The 12,856-nt window shown below is 40.5% G+C and overlaps 1 protein-coding gene and 1 pseudogene across 1 annotated transcript in view; one reads left to right on the top strand and one right to left on the bottom strand.

Moving 5' to 3' along the window:
- The window catches only part of MMS19 (MMS19 cytosolic iron-sulfur assembly component), a 31,930-nt gene that overhangs the window by 15,385 nt on the left and 3,689 nt on the right, over positions 1-12,856 (bottom strand). The window contains exons 2-8 of the mRNA XM_090277900.1: positions 4,790-4,838; positions 2,941-3,041; positions 2,085-2,170; positions 1,620-1,694; positions 1,136-1,205; positions 628-756; positions 478-539 (exon numbers count right to left, since the gene is read on the bottom strand). Coding sequence (XP_090134026.1) covers positions 478-539; positions 628-756; positions 1,136-1,205; positions 1,620-1,694; positions 2,085-2,170; positions 2,941-3,041; positions 4,790-4,838 — 572 coding nt within the window. The remainder of the gene's footprint in view (positions 1-477; positions 540-627; positions 757-1,135; positions 1,206-1,619; positions 1,695-2,084; positions 2,171-2,940; positions 3,042-4,789; positions 4,839-12,856) is intronic.
- On the top strand, positions 9,797-11,026 carry LOC150009901 (large ribosomal subunit protein uL4 pseudogene; annotated as a pseudogene).

Genomic DNA, 12,856 nt, shown 5'->3' with positions numbered 1-12,856 from the left:
TATTGCCTGAGGTGCCCCCTTAGACTTCAGGATCATAGCCTAGGCATCCCTCAGAAATCAACTGAAATCCTATTTATCATATCTGTGAAGTTAGTTCCTGCCTAGTCTAGCTCACACTGAACTCTGCCTTCTCTGAAAAACTATAGCATCACTTGTTTTGGGTCTATAATCTCATATTGTTACTTAAATGTTTCGATCTTCAAGGGCAAGAACCATGTTTTACAATCCTGTAGCCCTTAGCACTAAGTACATTGGTAAAGGTCTTAAGGATCCCCCTAAATACCTGCTGGATTGAATCTCTCCTCTGATGGCAAATGCTTCTCCATTTCCTAGTTTACTAAAATGTAAGTTCCTAAGACAGGGATTGTCTCTTTTGTTCATTGCTATATCCTCAATGCCTAGAACTAGGACTGGCAGAGAGAAGGCACTCAATGAATATTTAAATAAATGAACAAATGAATAAAAGGTGCTACTTACAGGGGTAAAATCAATAGGGAAATAACAGGATGTCACTTCAAACAACTCCTCCACAAAGGGTCCTAAAACAAGAGAAAGAATGAGGTTGACTTATAAGTTTCACTCATCTGACAAGCCTCAACCAGCTAATTCAAGGCTACAAGGATATACCCAGGCTATAATCCTTGGAGATGAGGTCATGGACGATGCGGAAGGCCACCAGAAGATTACGGGGATCCTTTTCCCCATCCATCACCTGGATGAAGCCAAACGTGAAGTCAGCTCCTAGGCCCTTCAGCTCTGGGGAAGAGAGAACAAGGTTACTGCTGTCCCATGCAGTAGAGTTGGGCTTTCTACTGGCCTGTGTTCTCCCTTTATCGCTGCCTCCCCTTTCCTGCCTCCCAGAGAGGACCTTTTTTGTTTTCCTATTCCAAGAGAGTATTCAGTGAAGAAGAGATGTGCAACAACATGTAACTGTTACAGATATAAGAATCTAAAACATCAGCCCAAGTTCTACCCTTCTTTTACTTTAATGGGGAGTGAGTAGACCCGTTTCCCTTCATCATTCTCTCAGAGTATTAGCTTTTCTATATAACCCCCAGGCTAAAATGAGTCCTAGTATTGGAGGAAATAAAAGGGTGCTCGCTTTTCAGGTTTCCCAGAGAGCCCTGCCTCTTACCTTCTTCCCGAGTTTGCATGAAGTTGGTGATAATACTGTAGACTGTGTGTCGGTCCACCTGTGGCAAGGACTTGGAGGTGGGAGAGAAAAGAAAGAAGTAAAGAGAAGTGCTCAAAGAATAACTCAGCTGACAAACTACTTTCTGCTTTACTATCTCTAAGAAGACAATGTTCTTTATACCAGTATAATATGAACCTAAATAAATGCAGAGAAAAGATATGGTTATTAGTCCAGCACTACAGCAGTGGGACCAATAACCAAAACCTGTCTGCTATATGCCTTACTTTCTTCAGTTATAAGAAGACACAGGCCAGACATAATGGCATGCCTCCCTCTTCTTATACAGGACCAAGGAATAGCATGCAAACATGGTCAAAGACCTGAAAGAGTTAAGAACTTTGAAGGCTCTGTGTATTTGCTGTATAATTCTAGTTACATGAAGGGCTGGGAGATAGAAAATACCAAAGTGACTGTTACTACTCACCTGTACATGGACCTCCTGGAAGATAGCTTTAAGCACAGAGACAGCCAGGCCTGGGGGTAGGGCCACACACAGGCTCTGGGGGAAAAGAGGAGATATGTGAGTGCCCAGGGAATACTAGCATGGCCTTCAAGACACAACCCTAAAACAGGCCTAATTATCTACAGTGGGAATCACAATATATGGTTCAACAAGAAGTGAGAAACGTGATCCCTTTTCTCAAGTTGATTAGTTCTTTGCAGTACCTTCCAGGTTGGCTCTGAATTTCAGACCCCAAAGGACAGTTTTACTTTCTAAAGTAAAACAGACTAAAAACAGAAGGGAAGCTGGCTGACACTAGCTTAGTCCCACATTTGGGCATGTGCGCCTCAGCGCTCGAAGTCTTACCCACAAAGGGCAAAGGGAGAATGCACTGGAAAAGGACTCCTGCAAACATGATGTGTAATGAAAAAAAAAAAAAAAACTCACAAGTGCCCTCAAACCCCGCAGGACAGATGGGATCACAAGATGATGGTCCTTCAGCCTGTTCTCATAGAAAAGGATCAGGTGTACCACTGCACAAACCAGAAATCCAGCCATTAGTTCACATAGGCCTGAGGAAGGCTCATCAGGTTTGCTCCTTCCCAGAGTATCTTAGGGCTGTTACTGCTTGGGCTTCACTATAGTTTTTTTCCTTCGCCAAGAAGTATGTCCCATGCCCTCCCATTTGAGGGTGCCTTGATTAGACAGGAAAATAGGCGAACACCTTTTATTACCCATTCTCGTATTGGTCCACTGTCAAACCCATTCTCAACCCCAGATATGCCTTTCATAGAACTGGGGCTGGCAAACGTTCTCAGGCTTGCAGGACATAGTATCTGTCACAACTACTCAACTCTGTTCAACTCGCTGCTGTAACATAAAAGCAGCTTGAACAACAGGCAAATAAATGGGTGTGGCTTTATAAAAAACAGGCTGCAGTTTGCCTACACCTGCTATAGAAGATAAATAAGTTGTTGGCTTTTTTCCTTAGGACTTCAAAGCACTTTAATATTTCATTACTTTTCCACTCCATCTATGAGACATTACCTAATTAGTCCATTTTATAGAGGAGAGGATACAGAAAAAAAGAACTGTTTAAAGTCCAAAACTGTCTTGTCTTCTGTCATTTCTGTGACATATACCATGAGGAATGAAGACCCTGAATTAGTAGTTTACAAATACAAATACCTCATTCCCTCTCTCCTTCTCTCCCTCCCTCCCTGTAAGGTTGGCTTGAATAGACAAGCAAGGCCTTGCTTGGCTCAGCAATCCAGGGAGATACTTCTACTAGTGATGCCAATACCTTCCTTTTCCAGGAGCAAGGAGTGACACTGGAGTAGCACCTGTGACAAAAGCTGGACTCCTCGTGCCCGAGTTCGGGGTTCAGGATTCTCTAGAGAAGACCTGGGGGGAAGTAGGATAGAGAGCCTGCCATTACCCAGTTCAAACTTTCAAAGAAGTAAATACTATGCAATTATCATAGTTACATTCACCCCCTGGGAATGGAAGCTAGCGGAGGAAGGTATTCTGGAGGTGCTTAGTATGAGAAATAACAGTAAGGCCAGAGCCTAAAGAGCCAATCCCCAGATGATTTGGCATTATTAGAGGGACATGTGACACCACAGCCATAAGAAGCACCCATCTCCAGGCAATGACTGGGCACTGGGCTTACTCTTTCTCCCCAGTGGTACAACTGTGACATTCCTCTGAAACACAGCTTAGTGGCTACCCACAGGGCTCGGGAGATGATTGGCAGCTGTAGTTACCAAACATGAGGAGAATAAATATATTACTGCTAAAGAAAAAAGCTGAGCGCACCCACCAGAGTCTTAAGGGGAAAAAGAAAACCAACACCTTTGTAACTGGAAGTTTACAAAGTAATGGCAAAAATAAAGGTTTTAACTATTTAGGATTATTGAAGTAACAAGGAGGTGATTTATTGTTAACATAGCTCTATGGAGATTATATTTCAATATACTAAAAGGAAGGAATCTAAGCCAGCAAATGTAGGAAGAAGAAGATTCCTGAAGGAGAGATGGCCAGGATATTTCAGTGAAACCTCAAGGATAAGAGTATCTCTGTACCTAGGGGTGAAGGGGAAAAAAATGAGATCACTCTTGGCAGGATCCCTAGGATGGGAACTTGTAGAAAGGTCCCTGCTCAGAAGTAGAAAACTGTGCATTTAAAAATAGATCAAGGCACACAAATGCTCATAGCAGCATTATTTGGAATAGCCAAAAAGTGGAAAAACCCAAATATCCATCAACGGATAAATGGTTAAACAAAATGTGGTATATCCATACTACAGAAAATTATTCAGCATGAAATGAAATACTGATACATGCTACAATGGGGATGAACTCTTCATGAAAACATTATGCTATGTGAAAGAAACCAGACACAAAAGGCTATATGTGATGTGATTCCATTTATGTGAAATGTCCGGAACAGACAAATCGATAGAGGCAGAAAACAGATTAGTGGTTGCCAGGGGCTGGGAAGAGGAGGGAATGAGGAGGACCTGCTACTGGGAATGAGGTTTCTTTCTGGGTTAATGAAGATGTTCTAAAATTGCACAAATCTCTGAATATACAATTTTAAATGGTGAATGTTATAAGTGAATTATATCTCCATAAAGGTGTTACTTAAAAAAAGAAAAGCAAAAAGGTGAGCCAAGGCCAGAATAACATGAGTAGAAAGGCCAAATGGTTGCTTATATAGGAGAAATGCATAATAGTTACTTATGCTTCCCCCCCACAATTTTCTACTTTTCTATTTTAGAAGACATGGCCAACTGTTAACAACCTTTGCTAACACTTGTTAATTTAACAGGGGCAGGTGGCTCTAATTAAATAATAGTTGATGGCCTTCAACCACCCACCTCACTCCAAATCTGTGGGCCCGTGCAGCAGCTAGTATGGCCCATAGGCTGTGTTCCCCAACACTTCCTTAGGAGCCTCACTTAGGTGACACGCAACTTCTCAGGAGCAAAACAGGTTTAGCCTGAGGTACTGATGGGGAGGGGGCACAGGGTAGGGGGCTACAGTAGGAGAAAGTCAGGACCAATTAGTTCCAGGAAAGCAGCAGTATACAAAATAACTTTTTGAGGCTGGGCTAGAGAAGTGCATTCTAGAGCAGAGGCTCTTTCTTACCCAAGGGCTTCTACCACTTGCAACACAGTATAGCTTCCAGATTTCACATCTAGAGGAAACAAAAGGAAGAAATAATGAAAAAAACAAAAATAAAACGCCATCCCAGGGTTCAACGGCTCCAATAGCAATGTTACCCACCTATTCTAGGTTTGCACCATGGGGCCCACTATGCTTGCCTAGAGCACCCCCACCCCCACATGAGAGGCATTATTCTAACACTTCAAATATGCAGCTTCAAGTATAAAAACTGAAAAGAAAATAAACATATATATCATTTGTAGATTACGCAGGTACATGATTTTATACCTAGAAGATACAAGACAAAAACTGAAAAAAACTACATACAGTAATTTGGGTGGCTGGATAGAAAATTAATATTATGAAATTAGGAACCTTCACACAAACACCCCTTTAAAATAATATAAAGGAAAAAAGATACTATTTACAATAGCCCCTTCTTCCAAAAAAATTAGAGAAATATCTGGATATACTTTAAAAATGTGAAGCTCTGAATGGTGAAAACTTTAAAGCACCACCAAGGATCACAAAAGAAACCTCACAAACACAGAATTAGACAGGCAAATTCTGAAAAAGAATAATGGGGGAGGAAGGGAAGTTAGACCTTCAAGGTATCAAGATTGTTATACTTTTGAATATACTTGTACATTTCTGTAAAAAAAGTATAAAAAGTCCAACCAGTGTAGTATGAGTTGATATTCAAAGAAGTCAATGGTGCAGTTGGGCATCATCCCACAAAGCAAAAGATCACCAGTTTGATTCCCAGTCAGGAGACATGCCTGTGTTGCAGCTTTGGTCCCAGGTCAGGGTCAGGGGGCACATATGAGAGGCAACTTATCAATATTTCTCTCTCACATTTATCTTTCTCTCCCTCTCTTCCCCTCTCTCTAAAAATAAATAAAATCTTTAAAAAAATAAACTACATTAAAAAAATGGATTTTCTGCAAGGCAAAATATCACAAGACAAACTGGGAAAAATATTTGCAATTCTTATAACAAAAGGCTATTTTATAAATATATAAAGAGCTCCTATACAAATCAATAAGAAAAAAAACAACAAGCAATTTTAAATGAGCAAAAACAAACAAAAAAAGAACAGATATTCCACAGAGGATGCTCAACCATGTTCACAATAGAAATGCAAATTAAATTATATATAAACTTTTTGTTTTTAACTTACTGGATTGGCAAAGATAAAAAAGCTTTGTAACACTTATGTTTGTGATGGTATGCAGAAAAAATGCACTCTTATACATTGTAGGCGGAGTATAAGTGGATAAAACTCCTTTAGGGAGAGCAATTTCACTATTACAAGTGTACATATGCATATGATTTAATACAGGAAACCTCAAAAATTTATTCTATATACTTGTAAAAGTGCAAAACAATGCATGTACAGGTTATTCCTTACAGAATTACTTACAATAGCAAGTGATTACAAATAACAAATGGCCATCAATAAGAAACTACTTATATAAATTACAGTACATCCATATAGCTACTTAGAAAAAAAGAAAAAGTAAAAAAGGACTTAAACTATACACGCACACAAACACAATGGGACAAAATCTAAAGGCAGAACAGTGTACATAAATAGTATGATTTTGTACTAATGCCATTTTTCTGTTCTAGGACCTATTGATAATTAAGGATACCACACTGCAATTAGCAATCATGAATCCTTAGTCTCCTCTAGTCTGTGAAAGTTTCCCAGTCTTCCTTGTTTTTCATGCCCTTGACATTTTAAAGAACTATTTTATAGAATGTCCCTCAATTTGGATTTGTTTGATGTTTTCCTCACGTTTATACTGAGGGTATGGATTTTAGGAAGAACAAGACAGAGGTGAAGTGCCCCTCTCATCATGTCATACCAGGGGTTACTTATTACTGATGATTTTAACTTTGATCAATAGGTTAAGCTAGTGCCAGCCAGGTCTCTGCGCTAGTTACTATTATACTTTTCCTTCTCCTGTACGCTTTTCTTTGGGAGTCTTTTTTTGAAACATCAATGTATGATTGTTTCTTGCATGCCCCCAACCAGGGACTTGGCCTGCAAACCAGGCATGTGCCCTGAGTGGGAATTGAACGAGCGACCCTTTGGTTTGCAGGCCGGTGCACAATCCATTCAGCCACATCAGCCAGGGCTTCTTTGGGAGTCTTATTATATGTTTTCCAATACCATTTAGTTCCCTTACATCCCCCTCCCAGCCCACAATCACCACACTGTTGCCATGTCCACGGGTCCTCTTTCCTCTCTCTCAGTTGTTTAATCTATTACTAGGATTTTTTTTTTTTTAATTTATTTACCTTTTAGAGAGAGGGGAAGGGAAAGAGAGAGGGAGAGTAACATCAATGTGTGGGAGATATATCAATTGGGACCTGGCCTGCAGCCCAGGCATGTGCCCTGACTGGGAATCGAACCAGTGACCTTTTGGTTCACAGGCTGATGCTCAGTCCACTGAGCCACACCAGCCAGGGCATATTACTAGGATATTCTGATGCTCATATTACCCTATCTCTAGCCACTGGGAGCTTTTCTAGGTTGGCTCCCATGTCCCTTTGACATGGCCCATCCTTTTATTTTTTTAAAGCACTTTCTTACTTCTTGGCATTACAAATACAGCAGGTCCTCAAATAATGTCACTTCATTCAGCATTGTTTCATTATAATGTTCATGAAATGCAGGAGGACTTGACCCTTGTTTATATCAATTAGCCTATGTAAAATTGGTTTCTTTGTAAGTCATTTTGTTTAAAGTCACAGAACCTTATTGAAGACATTAGAGGACTTATACTGTACTACAGGCTTATCTTGTAATTTCCCTGCTCCAGCCCTACATTCAGCCTTTTCTCCAAGCCCTGGTTCCTTTTAATAGAGAATGGTATTAGAAACCAAGATGTGGGTATGGCTATGCTCATTGCTATTGTGGTGGTCACTGCTTCTAGGCTTTCCTTAGCAGAGGGAGCTGGGAAATATATGTATGTATTCTAACACACATATCTATTGTTATTTCTGTATCTATACAGTAGTCCCTCTCTCTATTGCGGTTCACTTATCACAGCCTCACTGTATCACGGGATTTTAAAAAATATTATTTATTTTTTAGAGAGAGAGAGAAAAACATCAATTTGTTTTACTTATTTGTGCATCCACATATATAAAACTAAATATAAGATCATATTAAAGTATCACAGGGCCCTGACTGGTATGACTCTGTGGGTTGGGCATCCTCCTGCAAACTAAAAGGTCAGGGCACATGCCTGGGTTGTGGGCTAGGTCCCAGGCTGTGGACATGCGAGAGGCAACTGATACATGTTTCTCTTGTACACAGCTGTTTTTCTCTCTCTCTCTCTTTCTTCCTCCCTTCCCCTCTCTCTGAAAATAAATAAAATATTAAAAAAAATAAAGTACCACAGCATTCCTTTCCCTGACAGCGAGAAACCTGATTCCCATTACCTACCATTATTATTTTTTCAACCCCAGTAAAACTATAAATTACTTTCAGAATTGCCAACCTCTGTGAGAAACAAGTTGATAAGCAGAGTGCAGTGTTTGTGCCGTTTTGTCTTTAGCCTTATAGTTTCTGGACAAAATATTGTTTTCCAAAGTCACTTAGATCAGCTTTTCCCCTAACCCCCTTTACACTAGGTAAGATAGTAGATTCACTGTCACAGTTCACATTCTATCTTGGGATGGAAGGGAGATGTCTCTCTGTGTACCTGTTTGCACTTTTTGAATGTTGTACAATGTGAATATATTACTTATTTTTAAAAATGCAATTTTAATTCACCTAGATGTAACAGTAGCATCTTAGGATATATTTTTAAGGAAGAAACAAAAAGTAAAAGGTTAGCAATCTTCCTAAGGGTTTAGTTAACACAGAGGAGTTGTAGCTCAAGAAGGTGTGAAATCAGGGAATTACTTTCAGCAGCCTGTTCTGGGTTCCTGACCCATCTACATCTAAATGCAGGACCTAATTAGTTAGCTCTCACCAATACCAAACTTTGGGTACAATGAAACTTCCAGGTCCCCTTAAGTTTGTGGTCTCAGGGCAACAGCTGTGGCTGAACTGTGCAGAGAGGCCCACGCAGGTACTCAAGTCAGTCCAATCAGATGGAGGAAAGGAGCACTCTAGTTGGGATTCATAGCTCTCGACTAGCACCAATTTAGGTATCAGGCACTCTTAGCCCTACTTGTGCCAGGATGTGGAAGGCCCAGTTGCTGCCCCTGCTCCTGAGGATAAGCCAAGGGGAAAAAGCACAAGCTGTAGGGTAGGGGAAGGGACAGCACCCAAACTAACAGGACAAACCAAGGAACTGATATTTGGATTCTATACCCCATTCCTAATGGTAACACTTGAGTGAAGAGAGATACCCTTTTCTGGGTTACACACCATAAGAGTATTGCACCATTCAGGAGGGTGGAAAAGGATACTTTTTTGGACCTCCTGGTTAGAGCTCAGGAAATTGCTGAAAAATCCATCTAAAAATTAGTATCAGTAGCAGCTACAGAAGGAGTTAGCAACTATACACAGAAAGCTGACAATTGTTACTAACAAAGTATATCACTGAACTGAAACATCCTTCTTCAGCAACACCATCAAAGTCTTCTGTGGATGCTGGCTAGGGTCTATCTTTGGAAATAATTCAAGTGCAGGCCCTACTCAATTGCATCTAATACTTTCATTAAAAAAAAAAACTCAGGTATAATTTACACATTGAAATGCATAGACATTAACTATAGAATATGAGTTTTATCAAAAATATACCTTGAGTAACCAACACCCCAATTAAGATACAGAATATTTCTATCACTTAGGAAAGTTCCCTCATGCCTCTATTAGTTAATTTCCACTCCTAAAGGTTGCCTCAAATTTTATAAATGAAAAGCCTTCTTCAGCATTCAGCATACATCATTAAGAAACTCGCTGCTGCTTTTCCTGTGGGAGCTGCCATGTTGAAAGGTGTGTGGCTGTCTCCTCTCCACACCATGGCGTGTACTCGTCCACTGATATCAGTGTATTCCAAAAAGGGGAAGTCATCTGGCAAAAATGTCACTTTGTCTACTGTGTTCAAGACCCTCATTTAACCAGATATTGTGAACTTTGTTCACACCAACTTGCACAAAAACAACAGACCTGTGAGTGAACTGGCAGGTCAGAAAATCAGTGCTGTGTTTTGGGGTACTGGCAGAGCTGTGGCTTGAATTCCTAGAGTTCGAGGTGGTGGGAATCTGGCCAGAGTGGTTTTGGAAATATGGGTCGTGAGGGCTGCCATGTCTGCATCAACCAAAACCTGGCGCCCTTTGGATCGCAGAGTAAACAACACAGAAGTGATATGCCATCTGCTCTGCCCTGGGTGCCTCAGCCTTACCAGTCATGCCTACAGGTCATCCTGCAGAGGAAGTTCTTGAACATCTTTTGGTGGTTGAAGACACAGCTGAAGGCTATGAAAACACCAAGGAGGCTGTTTTGCTTCTTAAACCTAAGGCCTGGAATGGTATCAAAAAGGTCCATGCCTCTCAGCGAATGAGGGCTGGCAAGGGCAAAATAAGAAACTGTCATTGTATCTAGCACAGGGGAGCTTGTATCATCTATAACGAGGACAGTGGTATCATCAAAGCCTTCAGAAACATCCCTGGAATTACTCTGCGCCATGTATGCAAACTGAACATGGTGAAATTTGCTCCTGCTGGGCGTGTAGGCTGTTTCTGCATTTGCACTGAAGGTGCCTTCCCAAGTTAGGTGATCTGTATGGCACTTGGCATAAAGCTGCTTCCCTCAAGAGTAGCTACAACTTCCCGTGCACAAGATGCTCGATACAGACCCGAGCATACCGAAAAGCCGAGAGATCCAAAGAGCCCTCCAGCTCCATGCAAAAACATTACTCGGAGCCTGAAGAAGAATCCACTGAAAAACCTGAGAAGCTTGTTGAAGCTTCACCCATATGCAAAAACCACATGCCGAAACATCATTCTTCGCCAGGCCAAGAACCACAAGCTTCAGGGTGAATAAAACAGCAGCAGCACTAGAAACCAAATCAGATGAGAAGGGGGTTCCAGGCAAGAAGCCTGTGGAAGGGAAAAAAGGAAAGAAGGCTGTTGGCCTTGCGAATCAGAAGCCTTTGGTGCATAAAAAGGCTGCAGTTACCAAGAAACCAACAGCTGAGAAGGAGCCCAGAAAAGAAACCCACCACAGAAGAAAAGAAGCCTGTGACGTAAGCTTAAATGGACTTATTCCATTAAGGTTAAATCACTTGGGACAGCTAATTTTGGGAAACAAACAGACAAACAAAAAAAACACTGATCAAAGGCAGTAAGAAGAAGAAAAAAGAGAAGGTGGCTGTTTTTTAGTACAAAGAACCATTCATTTTCCACTGACTCCTTGAGTCCCAGTACTTGAGAGAACACTCCTGGCAGAGCCCTTCAGTGCTCATACCTTTCACAAGGATCCCATCTTGAATTAATGCAGCACAAACATAAAAAGTGAAGTACAAAAGTAATACAAAATTAGGGGGGGAAATGAAGATATGATTTACATTAGCTTTATATCTAACACACAATAATAAACAAGAGTAAGGAAAATGATTAGTAAGGTGGCAAAAAACTAGAACAGTATTTTGAGGATGTTTTCAACAAAGGTGACTAAATTTAACACCTTATTCTAGTTCTGCTGAACCTACCTCAGAGATGTCTTTCAAATATGACTCCTTTTCATCCCTGTGACCAGAATATATAACGACAGGTTTCAAAATAGCCCTCCACTTTTTTGTGTGATGATAATGTTCTGGAATTTTTAGATAGTGGTGATGGTGGCCAAACATTGTGAATATACTAAAAGCTAATTAATTGTGCACTTAAAATGTTAAAGTGTGAATTTTACCTCAATTAAAATTAAAAAGCCTTCTAACCCATCCATATTCTGTCTAGAATTCCCTCCCTATCCCTAAAATGCACAATTCCTTTGCTCTTGTTGCCTAAGACTTAACTCCTTTGGACTTGAAGTCTTTCACAATTTAGCCCCTAAATCACCTCTAGCCTTACCTTTCATCATGACTCCCATCATTCATTCACAAGATATCCCAACATGTCAAGTTCTTCCATATCCTGAATCCCATAAACATTCACTGGGTTTGGAATGCCTCTTTTCTGCCCTTGGCAATCCGAGGAACTTCAACTCTTCAAGACTCAACTCCAATGTCAACTCTTGTGAAACCTTTCTTGATTTCCAAGAGAACTACTCCCCCTCCTGTTTTCTCCATAATTGTCACGTGCGTTTGCTTTCATTTATTTGTAAAACATTTGTTGAACACCTATTATAAGTCAGGTACTGTGTTAGAGAGCAGAGACAGAAATACATATGGAGCTTTTAATAAAAAGCCCACAGTCTGTTGGGGCAGAAAGACATGTAAAACATTACAGTGTAAGAAGTTCAGTATTACCATAGGGATATAAACAGAGACTGGATTAACATAAGAAAGGAGTAAAATTCCTGGGTTTATGGACCATTCCTCACTAACTTTAACTGAGTCATTCTCTTAACACTATAAGTTCTCCCAAATGAAAAATATCTGGAAGTACTGTTAATTACATACTTGGACTCCTGGGATGAAAGAAGCTAATAAATAGTTAATTTAACTAGGGTACACTTACTGGCATTAAGGAAAATAATTCAAAGTTCCTTTCCCTAGGTTTCTCCAATGATTCCAAGATTTGCTCTCTAAAAATGGACCTATTAGCACCTCCTAACTACCCACACTTTCCTCAGCAGGGCACCAGTTTGTGTGGGCAGTGTTGTCAAAGGAGTATTTATACAAGACTGACACAATCAGACCTCTGTCTGACGGAGTTGCAGCCACTTGAGAATCTGGAGTAGCAGCCACGGGATGGGGGTGGGGGCGCTGTACATGACGGAGCAGAAGAATGAAAAATCCCAATCAGGACTCAGTTTCAATCAAGCTCTCCAACTGTCCTTTCTGCTGAGGATGTCACACACTTCTCATAACTATTATTTTACTGTCTTGTAATAATCTAACAATCTTTTGGATTCAG

This window comes from Furipterus horrens, unplaced genomic scaffold, assembly GCF_987537825.1.
Source record: "Furipterus horrens unplaced genomic scaffold, mFurHor1.1.pri manual_scaffold_5, whole genome shotgun sequence".
Lineage (NCBI taxonomy): Eukaryota > Metazoa > Chordata > Mammalia > Chiroptera > Furipteridae > Furipterus > Furipterus horrens.
Note: the sequence above shows the minus strand (reverse complement) of the source record. Positions and strands in the feature narration are given on the sequence as shown.